At 52.0% G+C, this 20534-nt stretch overlaps 1 protein-coding gene across 12 annotated transcripts in view; it reads right to left on the bottom strand.

The window, feature by feature from the left end:
* Positions 1–20534, bottom strand: part of TGM3 (transglutaminase 3) — a 101533-nt gene that overhangs the window by 8432 nt on the left and 72567 nt on the right. For all 12 annotated transcript variants that reach the window (XM_051845187.2, XM_070051428.1, XM_051845188.2 and 9 more), the window contains 8 exons: positions 19757–19930; positions 19219–19461; positions 18543–18661; positions 17060–17188; positions 13595–13772; positions 13352–13487; positions 2594–2697; positions 781–1026 (listed from right to left, as the gene is read on the bottom strand). In XM_051845187.2, the coding sequence (XP_051701147.1) occupies positions 781–1026; positions 2594–2697; positions 13352–13487; positions 13595–13772; positions 17060–17188; positions 18543–18661; positions 19219–19461; positions 19757–19930 (1329 nt within the window). The remainder of the gene's footprint in view (positions 1–780; positions 1027–2593; positions 2698–13351; positions 13488–13594; positions 13773–17059; positions 17189–18542; positions 18662–19218; positions 19462–19756; positions 19931–20534) is intronic.

Raw genomic sequence — 20534 nt, 5'->3', positions numbered from 1 at the left:
GATTTACTCAACGCTTCCAGTAAGGGGGTGCTGTGGGCCCCTGGCCCCCTGGAACCGACTGTGAGGATCAATCATTTCAAACACATGGGATAGTGAGATGCTGACCCCATGAAGGAGCGAGTGACCACGGCCTGCCTGCTGGAGGCTCGCGCCCAAGCATTTTTGGCTGTGTCTGAAAAATGAACTTCACCTTCAAACGCAGAACTTTGGTCACCCTTGAGAACCATCAAAGCCGCTTCCGAGCGGCAAACGTAATTGGAGTGAAGACAGCCTCATGGCAACTGGTCCTCCGAGGCGGCTGAGGGGGCCCGGGGCTTGTCTTACGCACTCTCACGCCTCATCTGGCCTCTCTGGGGCCTCTGGGTGCATGCGGCACCAGCCCCCATCTCTGGGTCTCTGGGACCATTCTCCATGCAAGGCTGCTTGCTGCTTGTGTTTCTCAGAGGCTGGGGAGCGGACTGATGTAGAAATCTTCCCTGAAGCCCTTGGACACCTCCCAGCAGGGCTGGTCTCGCCCTGGGATGTGCAGTCATGGTGCTGTCACCCCAACTGTGCAACGGAGAACGGGACACGGGGCATGGCGGGGTGCTGCCTGGGCCCTGCAGCAAACTTCCAGGGGCACCAGAGCTGCCCGCAGGCCACAGGGAAGCCCCACTGTTCGGGTAGAGCTGAGAATGGGGGTGGGGTGGGGAGAGGACGAGGCTTTGCTCCTCACTGCCCTCAAAGCCACCCTCTCACCAAGGGGCCCCTTGTGGCTCCGCCCCATCGACACCCTCCTACCTTCTGGGTACTTGTACTTGTCCGTGATGTCCACGCGAGAGTTGCTGCCCACCGCCTTGGTGCTGATGTACTTGCCGATGGAGCGAGTGTCCAGGGAGTTCTGCTTCTGGCTGTTGCTGGCGGTGTCATAGATCCAGGTGATGCGGTCTGCGTTCACCTCCGCGAAGACAAAGGACATGTCGAAGTCCAGGTCCACGTCCCCATCTCGGACGGCGTGCACCGAGGAGGGGCCACACTGGAAGACCCCTGGGGCCAAGAGACAGAGACTGGGTGCGTGCTGGTGCCAGGCCCGTCCATGGCCTGCTCCTCTGGGAGACTGCCCCCCACCCCCTGCCACAGCCTCTTCTGCCCCCACCGTCTGCCCCAGGCACTGCCTTCCAAGGCCACTGTCACCTATCTGCAAGGGCACCTGCCCAATGCCAGCTCTATCCAGGACCAGCTCGATCCTGCCCGATCCTGTGGGTTCCCACTGCCCTGGCTCTGCCTCTTCAAGAGGAAAGTCTGGCCACCCCCCTGCTCCTGGGAGTTGCCCTGAACACTCAGCCCTGGGGACCTCCGGCTGCTCCAAGCTCCTAGGCCGGGACCATGACCCCCCCCCCCCCCCCCCCGCCCCCGGCACAGACAGCCAGGCAGCTGGAGCAAGTGATGGATTGAAACAGAGAGAGAGATGACAGAGTTTCACTTAGGGAGTGTGCTGCTGAAATAGAGCAGAATCGAAAGGAGAGCATCATTCCATGTGTTCACAAAACAGAAGAGGCACACACACTCACACACACACACACTCTGACACACACGTGCACACTCCATTTTCTATATGCCTGGAACAGTGACTTTCAGTTTGTTTTTTTTTTTTAACCTTGACTCCTAGAAAGAAAGATTTGACATGCTGACACACATGTGACACTGAGACACGTTTCATGGGCCAGAACCTGCTCTCACTATGCCTAAGGCACCCTGATATTTTATTTAATTTTCTTTTTTTCTCCCTTTTCCATTGCATTCCGCTTAGTTGCACTTCTTAAAGTGATGGTCACAACCCACTGACTTGATCTGATAACCAATTTGGTCGCAAGGAAAAATCTAAAAAACAATGGCCTAGAAAATATCTGGAAGATATCTCCCAACCCCCAAACCTAGCAACACATACTGCTTCTAGAAAGCAGGCTAGGGGCTGGACGTGGGGGTCAGACTAAGTCCTTTTGGAACAACTTAAAGGTCTAAACTATGTGAGTATTTTACTTTATACACTTTGGTTTTAATGTCGGAAAGGAATGACTCAGAATGAAGGTATCAGACAAGACAGGCTGCAGAGGTCGGGGGAGAGGGGGAGTGGCTTCTGAGCCTGATGGGAGAGGAGGGGGAGTGAGGGCGGAGGCGGAGCGCAGGCCTGGGACAGGGTCCTGGTGATCTGCTTGCAGGAGAGTTTGTTTCAGCGTGGGACATACAGGAATGTGAGAGCGGCTGTGGTTGTGACCCTGGAGGCTTGGAGCAGAGCTGGCCATGAGGACGGAGTCCCCAAGGCCGTAGGCACCCACAGGGCTCTGCAGTGGGAGCGCCAGGCTGCTGGCGGTGGTGTGGGTAGATCTTGACTGGCAGAAGAAGGTGCCTGTCCCTCGCCACCTGGCACAGGCCAGGAGATCTGCAGCAGCAAACAAATGCAAATGCATTTTTTAAACATTTCTGTTTGGCTCCCATGGTGCATTCTGGGGAGGGAGAGGACTCTGGGTCTGCCCCCTGCACTGCAGTCCTACTGTGTGTAACTGAGAGGCATGCGACCCAGCGCTGAGCCCAGGAAGGGCCACCAGAGGGTTACCTTGGCTCTTCTCCTGGGGAGTGGCGTCCAGCACCTGCCATCCATCATACTGGGTGCCCAGGTCCGTCCGCACAAACCAGCCTTCGTTCCAGACGTGGAAGTTCCTGCGGACAGAACCAGAAGCTGCAGCGCTCGCCTGAGAACATGCAGCAGCTGAGTCGCACGACTGCCGTCTCTGACCCAGCGCACGGCCCCCGTCCTCACCCTCACAGACAGAGTCCACTCTGAGCCGCGGAGGGCGCCGGGCCTCGGGGAGTAGAGTCTCCCCGACAGCCTCCCGCACTGCTTTATGCCCATTTCACACAAGGAACACGGAACCCCGGCGAGGTTAAGCAGCTAAGTGTGGCACAAAGTTTGGACTTGGGGATACCTGACGGCAAAGCCAGTCTTGCCCACCACGCTCTCCCCGGATCAGAATGAATCTAGGCTGTTCCCAGCTACACAGCAGGCAAAGCCTGCAGCCTTCTCTGCGGGCGACGCTGCTGTCTTCAGGGGGGCCGACGAAGACGGGCTTGCGGCAGCAGTGACCAGGCTGGCTAGGGTCTGAACAGAAGGGACACAGACCAGTCCCGAAGGGGCCTTGGTCACTGGCATCACCTGTGTCCTGGTCTGCATGTCTGACTCACTGCTCGTCTTGCACCAGAGCCAGCCAATTAGCCAGAGTCTTCACTCCACGGCGAGGTCCTGCCCTCTTCCCTCCTCCTCTCCATTCCCAGAAACTGCAGCAACACCCACTCCAACCGTTTTGGGTTCAACTCAAGGAAAACAGAAGTCCAACACTGACTCCAAGTGCTAGTGAACTTGAACAAAGTTGTTTTTGTACTCACAGAGTGGGAAAGGTAGCTCTAAGCAGACCATGCGTTGTAGAAGTCATACAGGAAAAGACTGATACCCATGAGTGGGTAAAAATATGAAACTTACATATAAACAAACAAACAACCTGTAGGTCTATTTCTGGTGTTGTGGCTTAAGCCATTGCTCACAATGCCAGTGTCCCATATCAGAGCCCTGGTTTGAGTTCTGGTTGTTCCAGTTTTTTTTTTTTTAAGCATTTATTTGTTTATTTGAAAGGCAGAGTTACATAGAGAGAGACAGAGAGAGGTCTTCCACCCACTGGTTCACTCCCTAAATGGCCGCAACAGCTGGAGCTGGGCTGATTGGAAGCCAGGACCCAGGAGCTTCCTCTGAGTTTCCCACACAGATACAGGGGCCCAAGCACTTGGGCCATTTTCCACTGCTTTCCCAGGCCACAGCAGAGAGCTGGATTGGAAGTGGAGCAGCCGGGACTTGAACCAGCGCCCATATGGGATGTAGGCACTGCAAGCAGCATCTCTACCCACTAGGCCACAGTGCCGGCCCTGGTTGTTCCACTTCTGATCCAGCTCCATACCAATGTGCCTGGGAGAGCAGTGGAAGATGGCCCAAGTGCTTGGATCCCCTGTCACCCACGTGGGAGACCAGGATGAAGCTTCTTGCTCCTGGCTTTGGCCTGGCCCAGCCCTGACCATCATGGCCATTTGGAAAATGAACCAGTGGATATAAGATCTCTGCCACTCTGCCTTTCAAATTAAAGTAAACCTTTTCCAAAAAAACTATAACCATATGCAACATATACGGCAGACAGAGATTTACTTTACAATATTAATATTATAAGGTACTAACAAATCAATATAAAAGGCACAAAAGAAAAACATGCCAATAAATGCAATGAGCAGGAAATTTTCATAAGGAAATCCAATGATTACCGAATAATTCAAATGGCAGAGAGATACCACGGCAGAGATTCATGGATGACAGCTGCTAGATGGACAGAGATGAAAGCACAGGACGACACTCATTGTTGTACTCTTCCTGCTGGGAAACCATCGAGGTCCCACACCACAGGTGCGAGTGTAAACTGGTATGACCTTTGTGGAGGGCAATTTGGCAATGAATTTAAATAACTTCAAGAAAATCAACATACTCGCTGAGCCAGTATTTCCACACCTGGGAGTTTCTCCTATAGAAAACCTCACATGAGTGCACGCATGTGCATGTAAATAGGTGTGCAGCAGCACTGCTTTTTTTTTTTTTTTTTTAAAGGGTGTATTTATTCGCTCAAAAGGCAGAGTGACCAGGAGAGAGGGAGAGATACAGAGAGAGATCTTCCATCCACTGGTTCACTCCCAAAATGGCTGTAATGGCTAGGGCTGGGCCAAGCTAAAGCCAGCAGCCAGGAACTACATCCGGGTCTCCTACACGGGTGCGGGGGCCCAACCCCTTGGGCCATCTCCCACTGCTTTCCCATGAGCATTTACAGGGAACTGGATCGGAAAAGGATCAGCTGACACTTTAACCAGCATCCATATGGGATGCCAGTGTTGCAGACAATGGCTTAACCCACTACACCACAATGCTGGACCCTGTAGCAGCATTTGTGATAATAAACATTTGGAGGACAAGTTCATCAGTAAGGGAATGGTTGGCCCAAAGCCACGTATTGGAATATCACACAGCTGTGAGAAACAGCGAGCAGGGGCCCATGCTGGGACAGTGATATCCCATACTGCTCCTCTTCTGATCCAGCTCCCTGCTAATGCTCCTGGGAAGGCAGTGGAAGATGGCCGGAGTACCTGGGTCCCTGCCACCCATGTGGGAAACGAAGATGGAGTTTCAGGCTCTCTGTCTTGCCCTCTGTTTCTCTCACTCTTTCAAATAAATAAATAAATCTTTTTTCCCCCAAATGTCATGAAGAAAATCAAGTTATAGGATAGTATACACACACACACACACACACATATATATTGAATATACATGATTAGTTCATTTTAATTTTTAAATTATACATGAACAATTGGAAAAAGTATTCATTAATCATTGTCTCAGCCACTATTAACAGTTTGATATATATATGTATATGTGTACATAATATGTATATGGCGCATAAGAACTAAGTTTTACACTATTTCTGCAATGTTTGCATTTTCTATCTTCACTCCTATCAGAAGGGAAATATGTATTTTAAAAATATGTATTCTATAAATGCTAACAGCCAACACAGTGTTAACCTAGAATGTCAAGTGTTCTAACTGCTTTGCATGTGCTGTCATTTTATTTCTACAACAGTCTGTATGAGAGAAATGCTTATTATCCACATTTTGCAGCTCTGGAAACTGAGGCACAAGCATTACATGACATGTCCCAGGTCTCACAGGGAGTGAGTAGGCAGGATGAGATCTGAATTCAGGCAGAAGGGGGAGAAAGGAAAAAAGATACCTGAAGTAACAGCAGAGGAAGAATGTTTCAGCCGCCCAATAGAACAGGATCCACGCAGAGCAGTCTCACTTTGAAGACTATTTCCTAACATGGGGCAAACGCTCAGACCTAACGGTTAGTCAAGAGCACTGACTGAAGGAGCTGAATCCCAAGGGTGGAAAACGGTAGGATGTGTCTGTTACATGCTGGCTTGTACGCACTCTTTGTATAAAATGTGCAATTCTAATTCTAAACAACTAACAGAGAAAAGATTAGAGGACATCAAATGTTGAAAATAAGTGAATAGGAACATAGATGATTTCTACTCTTTTTAACATTCTGGAATCTAATTGTGATCAAAATTTTTTCCAGGACTGACATAATGTCCTCTTAAAATTTTTTAAGAATGTATTTGGAAGGCAGAAGGAGAGCGAGAGAGAGCGAGAGAGAGCGAGAGAGATCTCAATCTGTTTCCTTTCCCAAATGTCTGGAATAGTTTGGCTGGGCCAGCCTGAAGCCAGGAGCCAGGAATTCAATCTGGATCTCCCAGGTGTGCAGCAGAGGTCCAATTACTTGAGCCATCACCTTCTGCCTCCCAAGGTGCACATTAGCAGGAAGCTGGAACGGAGGGTGGAGCCAGAACTGGAACCCAGGCATTGGGATGTGGCATGCAAGCACACCAAGAGGCAGCTTCACTGCTGCACCAAATGCCGAACCCCAAAGCATCTTTTTTCAACGAGTCTTTAAGATCCCTTAGCGGAGGTGGCCGGCGCCGTGGCGCTGCGGGTTAACGCCTTGGCCTGAAGCACTGGCATCTCATATGGGCACCGGTTTGAGACCTGGCTGCTCCACTTCCAATCCAGCTCTCTGCTATGGCCTGGGAAAGCAGTAGAAGATGGCCCAAGTCCTTGGACCCCTGCACCCATGTGGGAGACCTGGAAGAAGTTCCTGGCTCCTGGCTTCGGATTGGCGCCAGCTCTAGCCATTGTGGCCAATTGGGGAGTGAACCATCGATGGAAGACTTCTCTCTCTGTCTCTCTCTGCCTCTTCTCTCTCTGTGTAACTCTTTCAAATAAATAAATATTTCTTAAAAAAAATCCATTAGCACTCACTTAGGATCGGGAAAAAGAAATTCACCATCTGTTACAGGACAATAATGTACTCTAATAAATATGTACATATATATACATATATATATAAAAAGTTGGAAGAGAAGATTTTGAATGTTTTATCAAAAAAGAGGAGAGCATTATGTTTACCCTATACTGAACATGGCACAACATTGCATGTATGGAGACAGTACACGGTATCCTGTAAGTCTGTGCAATTTCTACGCATTGTTTAAAAATAAAAATTAAAGAAACTCTATACAATTCACCCAGCAGAAGGCAGGGCGAGGGTGGGAAGACAGTCCTAGCTGGGTGGAAGGGACAAGGGAGGGACGAGAATCTGGTGAGAACACCAAGTTCACATTCATCCTGTTTCTCACAGAGAACCCTAGGGGAAGGGCGGGTTGGTTAAAAAAATAATCAGCTGTGTTTTCACACTGACTGGAAGGCAGGACTTGAGAGCAGCAGAGGACAAGTGCATCCTGGTTCCTCCCTCGTGCAGCAGCCTGCCGCTGGAGTCACGCATGCTGGGGTGAGAGCCTCAATCCCCAGGGGAGCCATCACGGAAATTCTGGGCTGAGCTTCCAGTTGTGGCCACACTCCTCTCGGCCCCTCACTCCCCAACCTTGGGATCTGCGCCCCCTCTTGAGGTCTCAGGAGCAGGAGCTCCAGGAAAGAACAGCTACTGGCTTCAGGACCACCTGCGGCATTTGCTAAAAGAGGCAGATTCGAGGGCCTCATCTCCCCTCCCCATCCCCCCACCAAATTAATCCTAATGTGATCTTTGAAGTTCATGAACCACTGCTCTGGAGACAGCAACTGAGCTGTGCTTACCCGTGAATTCACAAGGTCAGAAGACTCTGCCTACACCTTCTATGGGTCAACGCTATGTCCTTCCCAGTGTGAATGGGATGCTACCTCCACCAAACCTCACACACGCTGAGTGCTGACCCTTCCGCTGTGCTGTCTCTGAGTATGGCACTTGAGTCAACGATTCCACTCCCTCTACTCCCCAACCACCAGCTCTCAAAGCAGCTCAAAGCTCCTGCAGTCTACACCTCTTGGGGCCCAGCATCCCGTGCAAGGATGCACTGAGTCAGGTTTGCTCAACTCAACAGTCTGGGGCTGAGGCCACTCTTGGAGCTTCGGTCTCCACCCTGAGGGTCTGATCCTGGGAGCTGGCTAAGAGTTAGTGGGGACAGGTATTCAGAGGTGGGGGCCATGTGTGGGGACTACATCGTGGGCCAGGGCTCAGGGCTCAGCCAAGGAGTAGGTGCCCACAGCTGATCGCTTTTTTCTGGAGGCACAACTCCCTCCTCCCCCATCTCTGGCAGAGCTGGGCAACCCTCTCATGCTCCATAAAGTCTATTAGTAGAGTCAGGTTTGTGAGTCCAGAAACTGGAGGATCAAATCAAATGGATTAAGAAAAACAAGCCAGGGCTGAGAGTGTGGTGAAGTGGTTAAGACACAGCTTCAGACCCCACATCCTGTATCCGAGTGTCTGGGTTTGAGTCTTGGCCCTGCTCCTGATTCCAACTTCCCGCTAATGCACACCTTGCAGGCAAGAGGTGCTGGCTTAAGTACCTGGGTTATGGTCACCCTCGTGCGACGTGAATTGAGTTCCTGGCTCCTGGCTTTGGCCTGACCAGTTCTGGCTGTTGTGGGCATTTGGGAAGGGAACCAGTGGATAGAAGACCTCTTTCTGTCTCTCTGCCTCTCAAAGAAAAAAGAAAGAGAACAAGCCAAGCCAGAAATGTCAAGATGCCCTTGGCCTAAACATTCCAAATCATATGGCTGCTGCTCCATGATGGAGCAAGCCCTGAAACGCCCCTGCCTGATGGCCTGGGGGAAATGTTATAAGGGAATGCCCTAACCAGGGCCCCCAGTGCCCTGCCTCTGAAGAAAGAGAATACCCTGGAGACAGACTATGGCATGAACAAAATGGCTTAGAAGAAAACCTATGCCCTGGATGCTGTGACTGTCATGAAAAGAAAGATCTGGAAGATTCCACCAGGCTCCCTGGTCTAAGCCTTTCTTTTATGGGTGGGAAGCTGAGGGGCACAAAAGGGACTTAAGTAATGTCACCCACTTAGCTGGAGTGCCCGAGCGTCTCTAGCTGCTGGGGCTTGGTTCCAGGAAGGCTTGACGATAACAAGATCTGCAAATGTTCCAGCCCCACGTAAAATGCCATGGCATTTGCGTAGAATCTGTGCACATCCTCCTGTGTACTTCACATCATCTCTAGAGTACTTATAATACCTAATATTATGCAAGTTGTTGTTGTACTCTATTGCTTAAGGAATGATGACAAGAAAAAATTTTGCACAGGTTCAGCACCAAGGCAGCCATCATACACCTCTCTGCAATTGGCTGAGTCTGTGGGTGAGGGACCTGCAGACACAGAGGGCCAGCTGTGCCTCTCTTAGGGCCCCTGTTTGTTTATCCACCCAGGGAGGCCCCTTTCAGCCCCAGTGTTCTGAGGCCTGGGAGAGTCTTGTTCCGGGACACCTGTGCTTGGCTGTGAATTCTCAGTGTGACTTTGGAAAAGCCGTTTCCTGTCACAGAGCTCCTCAGCCATCTTCTACTGCTGCCAAGGTATACACCAAAGAACCAAGCCCCCGCCCCGCCCAGAGCCCCCACTGGCGCCCAGCCACCTCTGTTGGAAAACTCCAAGGCAGGAGCTGCCAGATCTCTCACTTCCGCCAGGAATCACGCCACCATCTGCTGGCATCCCTCCCACGCTCTAGTGTACAGAGCTGCCTGAGTTCAGATCTCATCTCCACCACCTTCCAGTTATGTGGCCCCTGGGCAAATTGCTCAGTCCTTCCGTGCCTCAGTTTCCTCAGCTGGAAAGTGGGGATTGTATAAGAGCGCCTCCCTCATCATCTGTGAAGAATAAATACGAGCACTGAGAGCAGCAGCCGGCGCCCGATGACCGCTCAGCAAGTCAGTAGCTGCTGTCACTACTACTGAGCATTTGTGACGCCTCGCCTTGCTTAGTTCTCGCGCTCTGTTACTTCAGGCGAATCTGAACAAGGCTGTGGAGCTTCTAACGTTGCCAATGTCAAAAGACCATTTTTCTGTCTTTAAAACAACAGGTTAGTGATGTCACTCCAGGTGGATTTAATGTCTGAGGGGCACTCTGGCTCCCGTGGGAGAGGGAGGGCGCTCTCACACACTAAGTGGCGCGGACTGAAACTGCACAGGACAGAAACACCCGAGCTGCTGGGAGGCTGAAGGGGTCACCGAGTCCTGGGCCAAGCCCTGCACTTCCCCGTGAGAACCTGGGCCCAGAAAGGGGCGTGGCTGCTGGGCTCGAGCAAGGGCTCAGGGCTCCCTGCCCTCACACTGCCCACAGCAGGGAGACAATGGGGAGGGAGTGACTCTCAGATTCCACTGCTTCCTGAGAAGGCATCAGAAAGGGAAGTTGGGGTTGGGGGGTGACAGGACCCTCAGGAACAGAGTTTCCAGCCTGGCACCCTCCCGTGAGGCTGACACCCAGGAGTGTCTCCATCAACGCATACTTGCCCCCTAGGTGCTCATCTTCAGCATGAGTAATTGAGCTGATGTGGGCTGGCAGCATGAAGCAGTAACCAGGACACCTGGGCTCTGACTCCAAATTCAGCTTTGAAGTCCCTGCAGTGGGCATTACGGTGCAGTGGATTGAGCCACCACTTCAGATGCCTGCATCCCCTATCAGAGTGCCTGGGGTCAAGTCCCACCTCTGCTTCCGATTCAGCTTCCTGCCAATGTGCACCCGGGAAGGCAGTGGGCGATGGCTCAAGGGCTTGGGTCCCTGTCACCCACGTGGGAGACCCTGGTGGTGTTCTGGGCTCCTAGTTTGGCCTTGGCTCAGCCTAGTTGTTTTGGGCATTTGGGAAATGAATAAGCAGACAGATCTCCTTCTCTGTCTCTCTCTCTGCCTTTCGAATAAATAAGAATCAATAAGTAAACAAACAAACACACAAAAGCAGCAGTCCCACCTTCTTGCTTCATGGAAGACTTCCTTGGGAGTTCCCTAGCTGAGTTCCCCCCACGCCAACTGACTTAGTCACCAGCCTGCACACCATACACCATGCTGTGCTGCTACCAAGTCCACTAATGGCTTCCTGGCCCCCTAAGAGCGTCTTATTGCATTCAGTAGAGGAACTGAGTCTGGAGCTCTCTGGGCTCCCTGCATGTGCATGGCTCCCTAGTGTGCACGGATAATCACAGAAGTATAGGAAGGTCAGATGTCTTGTCTGACCAATCATCTCCCTCAGCGGAGCACACTAAGGCTAAGGAGGGCATTGCCTCCGTAGTCAGAACTGGCTGCACAGGATTTCAGACAGCACAACAAAAAAGGCCAGGGATGAGAAGAGACGCCCCCTTATGGCAGGCCATGTGTAGCAGTGTCACTAGAGAAAGCTGTGTGCGCGCAGATCAAGAAAGAACATCCTGGGGTGACCATTTGGCTCAATGGTCGAGTCACCATTTGGGACACCCACGTCCCATACTGGAATGCCTGGTTCAAATCCCGGCTCCTCCACTTCCAGTTCAGCTTCTTGCTGATGTGTACTCTAGGAGGGGGTGGTGGTGGACCTGGTAGCACAGTGAGTGAGCGGTGCTTGTAAGCACTTGGTCCCTGTCACCCACAGGGGAGATTAGGATTGAGTTCTAGGCTCTTGGTTACCTCCTGGCCCAGTCCTGGGCCAGTTGTGGCCAGTCGGGGAGTGCACCAGTGGATGGAAGACCTCACTCTCTTTCTTCCAAATAAAATGAAAATAAAGAAATAAATTTTTTAAAGAAAATCTTAAAATAAGCCTCTTTCCTCCAGGAAACCCTGGAATTCACATGGCCCCGGGTAAGTTACAGAACCCACACTCGAGTTTAGTTGTTGGCATGGAGTTATTTTTTAGACAGCTTTTCTATTAATTTCCATTTCTCCTTTCCCTTTATTCCATGAGCTATACTAAGCATATTTCAGAGGAGTGGGACCCTCTTATTCTGGCAGTAATAAGTAATGAAGAATATTTTTTTTTTGACAGGCAGAGTGGATAGTGAGAGAGAGAGACAGAGAGAAAGGTCTTCCTTTTGCCATTGGTTCACCCTCCAATGGCTGCCACGGCCGGCACGCTGCGGCCAGCGCACCGCACTGATCCGAAGGCAGGAGCCAGGTGCTTCTCCTGGTCTCCCATAGGGTGCAGGGCCCAAGCACTTGGGCCATCCTCCACTGCACTTCCTGGCCACAGCAGAGAGCTGGCCTGGAAGAGGGGCAACCGGGACAGAATCCAGCGCCCTGACCGGGACTAGAACCCCGTGTGCCGGCGCTGCTAGGTAGAGGATTAGCCTATTGAGCCACGGCGCCGGCCTAATGAAGAATATTTTATAGATACCATCTCAAAGCAGAACACCTGGAAATAAGATGGTACCTGCTAAAAGACTGTCGAGCCACCTGCACACATGTGAGCAATTATTGTGTGTGTGTATCCTATGCAATGAATTAAAATACATGATTGACACATGTCTGTGGTATTTCACATATACAGGCTCACAGATATCTACGTATCCAGATATACAGACCTCATTTCAGTGACCATCTGGTAATGACCTGGCATATGATATAATCTTAAATAGTTGTAACAATATCTTCCTTTAAATATATACACTTCTGTATGTGGTTATCGGTATATGTATGTTTTATAAAACCTACATTTTGTTGGCATATATAAGTTGTGTATGTTTGTGTATATAACACATGCGCAGAAGGCATATTAACGGTTAGAAATATACAAGGGGTCTTCAAAAAGTTAATGGAAAATGTGTATTATCAAAAAACTAGGTATAGATTCCAAAATTGTTCTGCACCAAAAAAAAAATCCTTATTTTTTAATTCTTTTGTAAACTCTTTGAAGTGGCCTCAGCTATGCCCACACACATGTACAACATCTTATTTTCTTCTAAAATCCAGAATAAACCACCCACAGCTCTTCATTATGTCAACCTAGGTATAAACAAGCATCAATACATTATGAGAAAGCGTGTTGCTTTTCTTACTGTCTTTAACAAAGCCCTTAAGTCAAATGGATTACCTGAAATGAGATAAATTTATATTCCTTACTAGAAAATCAATAGTCTCAAGTCTTTCATCTTCCAAAGCAGTATAAGGTGCAATAGACCTTGTGAATCTAGAGTGGTTTCAGGGGGCTCATGAGCCACGTCCTTCACCTGAAAGCAGTGAGCTACCACACACCCCGACTCTGCCCAGCACCGAGCAGAGCCGTTTGGGCTCCTGCGAGGTGTACCAGCCCAGTCAGCATTTCTATTCTAAGCCACACACTGGCAGGTTACTCGGCTTCCAACTCTGTGTGCATCCCAGGCAAATGGCAACAGCAAGAGGGCTGCTCCAGGTTCGGGGCAAGGATCTGAAACTTACCACACGCTGTCACTGCCTCTGTCCAGGGGGTTTCCCATGGGGTCATAGTATACATCCACGCTGAGGTTTCTGTTTGTGTCGTGGGCTGAGTTGAAGTTGGTGATCACCCGGGAGGGAATCCCCAAACACCGCAGCACTGCAAGTCAAGGTCAGCGTGAGGACTTGGGCTGTGATGCAGACAGGACGCTGGTGCGCCCCCTTGCTGCCCACTGACCCGGCAAAGGCATGCTGCACCCGAGGTACCTGTGTTGAGGGCCCCAGCAAAGACCCAGCACTGGCCAAATCGGACTGGCTTGTAGCCAGACTTTTTCCACTCCTTGAGGATCTCCACGCTGCCATTCCAGTTCCTTGGGTCCCGGCCACCTGCGTAATTGCCACTCCAATTCCCAGCAATCACGCCGTTGTCATCGTTGCTATTGATCTGCACAGAAATCCCCACCCCAAAGTGAATCAGCACCACGCCTTTCCCACGAAGAATGGCTTGCAGAATTCAGAGCAACGTGGGGAGGAAGAAAGCCAGATACAGCTGCATGGACTTCTCTGCTTCTTGGTAGGTGACTTGGGAATGCTAATGGTTAACAACAAGCCCTCCAAGGTATCCAGTGGCTTAACAATTTAGAGGTGCCTTTCCTAATGCGCTGTGCTTGACTACCCTGGACCCTCTGTGCTGCAGGCTGACGTGGAAAACAGACTCCACTGCTTGTCAGTGGAAACGCAGGGCCAAAACTCTGGCTTGGGCCAGGACTGTGGTGTAGCAGGTTAAACCTCCACCTGCAGTGTCAACATCCCTTATGGGCACTGGTTTGAGTCCTGGCTGCTCTACTTTTGATCCAGCTCTCTGCTACGGCCTGAGAAAGCAGTAGAAGATGGCCCAAGTGCTTGGGCCTCTGCACCTGAGTGGGAGACCAGGAAGAAGCTCCTGGATCCTGGCTTCAGATCAGCCCAGCTCTGGCCATTGAGGCCATCTGGGGAGTGAACCAGTGGATGGAAGACCTCTCGCTCTCTCTCTGTCTGCAACTCTGCCTCTCAAATAAATACATGTGCTTTGGGCCTGCGCTGCGGCTCACTTGGCTAATCCTCCACCTGCGGCGCCGGTACCGCGGGTTCTAGTCCCAGTTGGGGCACTGGATTCTGTCCCGGTTGCCCCTCTTCCAGGCCAGCTCTCTGCTATGGCCCGGCAGTGCAGTGGAGGATGGCCCAAGTGCTTGGGCCCTGCACCTGCATGGGAGACCAGGAGAAGCACCTGGCTCCTGGCTTTGGATCGGCACAGCGCACCGGCCGTGGTAGCCATTTGGTGGGGTGAACCAATGGAAAAGGAAGACCTTTCTCTCTGTCTTTCTCACTAACTCTGCCTGTCAAAAAAAAAAAAAAATATATATATATATATATGTGCTTTGAAAAAGTAACTCTGGCTTACAGAGGCCTCTTGCAAGAACTCACAATCAAAATAAATCTTAAAGGAAAAAAAAAAAAAGAACTCGCAGTCACTGACCCAGGTCTGTTTGCAGGGGTCCGTGATTTGAAACTCTTTGGGGCACTGATTTGAAAAGAACACTTCAGAACATTAACAAGTAACATCTTGGAAAGAATAAAGATAGAACGTTGACTTAAACCTATTAACTCATTCGTCATTCATGAATTCAGCTTAACACATGGCTCCTTTATAAGCAACACAACCATGATACAGTATTAAAGGAGCAGTGCGGGAGAGGGAGAGGGGAGAGGAGAAAGGGGAAAAGTAAAGGAGTACCAGAGAAGGACTTGAGAGACCCGACTTCCATTGTCTTCTGGAAACACATATTGAAATATTTATGAGTGAAACCGTCAAACAATGCAATGTGTGCGACTTGTCGAATGATCTGTGGAGGCAGGGACAGAGCTGAGCTGAGCTTGACCTTGAGCCGGTGATTGCTGAAGCTGATGATGGCTACATAGAATTCATCTTGCTTTCCTCTCTACCTTTGTGTATGTCTAAGCTTTTCCATAACACAAAGTCAGAACTGGAAGAAAGGAGAAACTCAGGCCACAAGCTCCACCCTATCACTTGTCGTCATGGGCAAGTCAGTTCACCTGTCTGGGCCTTAGCTCTTCACCTCCCAACACAGGGAAAGTGAGCTCCAAGCGAGCTCCAAGGTGGTTTCCAGCAGGCACCTTCCCAGGGTCTCTGAAGCCATGTCGTTTATCCCAGCTGTGCAGAGGGGCTGGACCAGGCTCTCAGAGGCTCCTGAAGGCTGTGAGCCACCCCCCACCCCCACCCCTACCCCTCTCTTTCAGGCATCCATAAGTGGCTTGGCTCATGAGAAGAGGCAGGCTGGAAACAGGCCGGCCCTTCCCTGGTCCCTGAGCCCAGCAGTGAGAGTGGCAGCCCTCCCACAAGGGCCTGGGCTGTGATCACAGGAGTGGCCAAGACTTGGCTTCCTCCAAGATGGAAGACAGCAGCCTCTCCCCGCTCCTGAGTCACCACGCTCCTGCCACCAGCGTGGCAATCAGCAGGGTCATCTCTGGCTGAAAGCTGAGCCTCTCCAGGCCCTGCACAGGCCACAATTAGCTCATGGCCCTGCCCAACCAGGAGGCCGGGAGAGAGCATCAGGGAGGTACAGCTGAGGAAACTGGCTCCAAGATAAAGTGGTTTGGCCGGGGGGAGGGTGAGTCAGCAGGTGGAGGAGCCAGCCAGCCTCACCCACGGCCTCCTGGGCCCAGGAGGCTCAGGGAGGCTCAGTGCCTAAGTCACCCGCACTCCCGCTTCACCTCTCTGCCTCGGCTGTAACGCCCCCTCCCGTGCTGGGCCCCTTGGATTTTGAGGTCTGCCCACTTTCCCTGAGTCTCCCTGAGCGCTCTGGGCCTGCTCCACGCCTGCTCCGCGAGGCTTGGCTCCACATGCTGCCCTCCCTGATTAGCCTCAGATGTGTATCATGCCGCTGAGAGGCGGCTCAAAATTTGAATCAGGTAGCTCACTCATTTGCCAACTTGGAGAAGTTCCCACTCAAAAGTAAGGAGACCAAGGAACGCCTAAGCTAGGAACAACAACAACAAAATCCCTGAAGACACGTCTGGGGAGCTATTTCGTTTGCGAGGGTTACAACGCAAGAACCCTTTTTGATTTTGAGCTGCTTACCTTGGAACTTCTGGGCAGGGTCACCCTGTCTGCGCATCTTAGGACCGTAGCCTTCTGTGCAGAGGTCACGCCCACAATGCCATGGGAGCCAGTCTGCACGCGTGAGCATGTGTGCTGCGAGCCACTGACTTCAACGACTTAAACCTGTTTCTGGGTCTAGGCCACGGATGGGGCGACCTCCTGCCTTGGGGTCCTGTGTGCTGTGGAGGTGGTGGGTTCAAGATTTCTCCCCCAGGAGGCCCCACCACCGAGCAGAGGCCTGGCTTTGCTTCAGCCCCTTGCTGGTGCTCCCGCAAAGGGTGAGTTCCCTTCTCCTCTGAGGCAGGCCTCCTGACAGTGGGAACGGTGGCGTTGCAGCCAGCCCGACCTGGGGCCAGCGCTGCCTCTGCCACTGCCTCACCGTATGCCCCGGGCAGGCCCTTGAAGGCAGAGGCGCCCTGTGCTCCACGCTGGCAAGATGGGGACTGTCACAGTCCCTAGCTGCACCTGGTGAGGCCGCAGCATGATGATATCTGTCCCAGCACAGGGGCCTCGCCAGAGTTGGTCTTCAACGCATGGTGACAACTGGTTATTGCTGGTCGCCTGTTACTCACCATGGCACTCAATACGCGGCCGACATACTTGGGGTCCTTTCTGAGGGCCACATCAGTGGCAGGGTCACGGCGGAAATTCAGACTCTTATCCAAGATGGAGAGGCAAATGTTCAGAATGTCTTCTTCAAACTGTTCAAAATGGGACCATGTGTTAGGATGAGAGAAATGACAAGTGGTGTCTGCTGATCAGGGGTTCAGGAGCCACAGTGGTGGGGACCACAGAAATTCTCAGGGTCACTTCTTTATGTGGCTGCAGGAACTGAGAGCCGCTGTGGACCAGCCACCACTCAACCTTTAACCCTGCAGACTCCCAGAGCTCTGGATGTACCTGAGGCCCTTGTACCCACTCCCCAACAGTGAACAGCGCAGGGCATGGGGTGGCCGACTCCCTCACTGCCATGGGATCAGGAGCAAGTTGCTTAGCCTGCCTGGCCTCAGTTTCTCCATCTGTATAACGAGGGACCAGGCCAAGGTCATCTCAAAGTTTCCTTCCAGCTCTGACTATGATCTTGAGCATATTATTTAGATTCCTGGGGGAATAGTTGTAAAGATAAAAAGAAAAGTATTTGAAGCCATTTTGACAAAATAAGACTTAGTCCAGGTCATCGCTTCTCAAAGGGAGGGGGCCACGCTCCTGCTGCCTGGGGTTTCTGCACTCACTTTTCCTTCTGCTCGGGATGCCCCTCCCCAAGACATCCCCCCGGCTCCCTGGCCTCTTCCAGGTTCTCCTTCCTAAGAGTGGCCTTCTCAGCCCGTGCCATGCATCAGCCTCCCTTCCACCTCCAGGTGCACGCTGAGAGCTTCCCTCGAAATCTGCCCCAGAAACACGACTTAGGAAACAGGTAGGAGCTTCCTCTGGTTGAGCACGGAGTTGGGCCTGGAGACGGGGAAGGCGTGCACCTGCTCACCCCTCCCTGGGTATCCCGGGCACCCTGCCAAGGTACTTTACTCTGATGGTTTTGTTATCTTCTGAGAAAAAGGAAAGGTGCAGAGGCAGCTCTGAACACTTTCTAAGCTGAGCAAACCTGGGAAGTGTGCGTACTCAGATGGCAGTCAAGGCAGTACAGACCACGAGGCGATGGCTCTGAAAGGCCACACGGCGAGGCCGCTCTACCACATCTTCACACGGAATGAATCAGAGAAGCTACGTTACTGCTCCAAGTGTCTCTACTGGGCCTTGGGCTTACTTGTGTACCCGGCACCAGTACTGCCTCACTGCTTCCGCTGAGTTCTGTGCATCTGTCTCACTGGCTACACCGCGAGCCCCTCAAAGTCAGGGGATCTTATTCCTCTCCTGTATCCCCAGTGTGCAGCTTGGGACCAGGCACACAGTAGGTGGTCAGTAAGTGCCTTCTGAACAAATGGATGGGAGAGGGAAGGCAAGTGAACAGATGCGGGGTTGTCCCCCAATCTGCGGGACAAGCAGCTGAGTGCTTCTTGCACGACAGAGCTACTACCCTGAGCGTCCATATGACCCTTTTACCTGTCCAAAGTTCCAGCCAACCATGCCAATTCGGTTTGTGCTTCCCACATAGATGATGCCAGCATCTTCCTCAACATACTCTTGTCTCTCAGCATGGTTACTCAGAAAGACATCATCCGCTGTTTGACACAGAAAGCAGATACCAGCGACAAGACTCTTACGGAGGATGACAGCCATTAGCACTTTCTCACTCCTTCTGAGACTGGTGCTGGGCTGGGCTAAGTCCTACTTTATCCCGCCCCCCAACCTCCACCAAGGAGTGAGATTTTGGACCTAGTGCTTCCGTTCCTGTTGCAGGAACTCTGATCTGGGTCTGAAAGTGAGACCCCAGGGGCCAGACACCTGCTCCTGCAGGCAGGAAGCTAGCTCCATGCTGCAGAATTATGCTGTAGTCATTGTCCCTGGAGCTGACCACTCTGGGCAGTTTCTGAGCGTGCACGTGATTGCCACGTGAGCCCCAGAGGAGGCAGCAGGTTATGGTTTTGATTGTAAGGAATCTGGGATTCAGAGAAATGGAGCAACTGCCCAAACTGAGTGGCAGAGCACCTGACTTCTCCCTGCTGTGCTGTTCCCACAGCCCACAGACTTGCCCTAATCCAGCTGAGGCTGTGAAGACCATCTCCCCACCTCCTTTTCTCCTTTCTCTGGCCAGAAGAGTGGGTGACTAGAGGCCTACCTTGCAGCCAGGGGTTAAAGAGCAGTATGAAGGTCCCGAGTTTCAGGGAGGAGACGGTCCCCTGGGAGGAGATCTGCATGTTCAGCGTGTACCACCCTATGGGCGCACTGGCCGGGCTGGACAAGGTGATGGTCAGAATATTGTCACTGCTGCCCTTGAGCACCGCACTCCAGCCACCTCTGCCAGTTCCACTGGAGAGCGGAAACACAGCCTTGGTTCCTGTGGACTCTGACGGGTAAGGCCCTGCCAAAGAAGACAGAGGACAAAGGAAACCAAGGAATGCTGGTCAGACCACGGGGAGATCAGGTTCCAGTACAACCACAGGGGCCCTCTGAGGGGTGTCACTCAGTGGAGGAGCACTAGGTGAGAGTGCTGGAGCTGGAGAGCCCACGGGGGTCAGATGCCTGTTGATCTGAGGACGGTGACTCAGGCTCAGATGGGCAGCCACTCGCTGGGCGGGAGTGGAGCCCGGTGATCCCAGTGTGGTTGCCATCCCCACGTGGACACACAGTGGGTCGTGGGGGGAGCGGGCTGGTACCTGTGGAGACTGTGAACTCCAGACTCTCTCCAGAGCCAAGGGGACGGTTGAGGGCTAGCAACATATCAAAGGGCTGGCCCCTCCGCAGGATGAGGTTCTGGCCGGAGAACTTGTCTGTGTGATGCGCCCGCCGGTTGGAGGTCATCTGCCAGTTGATACTCTGGGGTTCTAAAGCTGTGACACAGAAAAGAGAACCTGAAGTCCCGGCAGGCAAAGGGTGGCAGGGTGGGGACTGCCACCTGCAGGAGCATCACAACCTATTCCCATTTGGTCGTCCCAACTCACACGCCCTTCCAGACTGCTGAACTGTTGCATCTCCCTTCCCTTCACAAACTGAACTGTGTCATCACAAGGAGGCCCAACCATATGATAGCTGATGACACATGTGGAACCAGACACCAGCCTTCTTATACGTGTCTGTTTTTCTCCATCAGAATGCGCATTCTTTGGGGTCAGCACTGTGGCACAGCAGGTTAATCCTCTGCCTGCAGCACCAGCATCCAATATGGGTGCCAGTTCCAGTCCCAGCTGCTCCTCTTCCAATCCAGCTCTCTGCTATGGCCTGGGAAAGCTGTACAAGATGGCCCAAGTGCTTGGGCCCCTGCACCTGCATGGGAAACCTGAAAGAAGCTCTTGGCTCCTGGCTTTGGATCGGCCCAACTCCTGCCATTGTGGCCATTTGGGGAGTGAACCAGTGGACAGAAGACCTCTCTCTCTCTCCCTCTCTCCCTCTCACTGTCTGTAATTCTGTTTAAATAAATAAATAAATAAAATCTTT

This window comes from Oryctolagus cuniculus, chromosome 11 (assembly GCF_964237555.1).
Source record: "Oryctolagus cuniculus chromosome 11, mOryCun1.1, whole genome shotgun sequence".
Taxonomy (NCBI): Eukaryota; Metazoa; Chordata; class Mammalia; order Lagomorpha; family Leporidae; genus Oryctolagus; species Oryctolagus cuniculus.
Note: the sequence above shows the minus strand (reverse complement) of the source record. Positions and strands in the feature narration are given on the sequence as shown.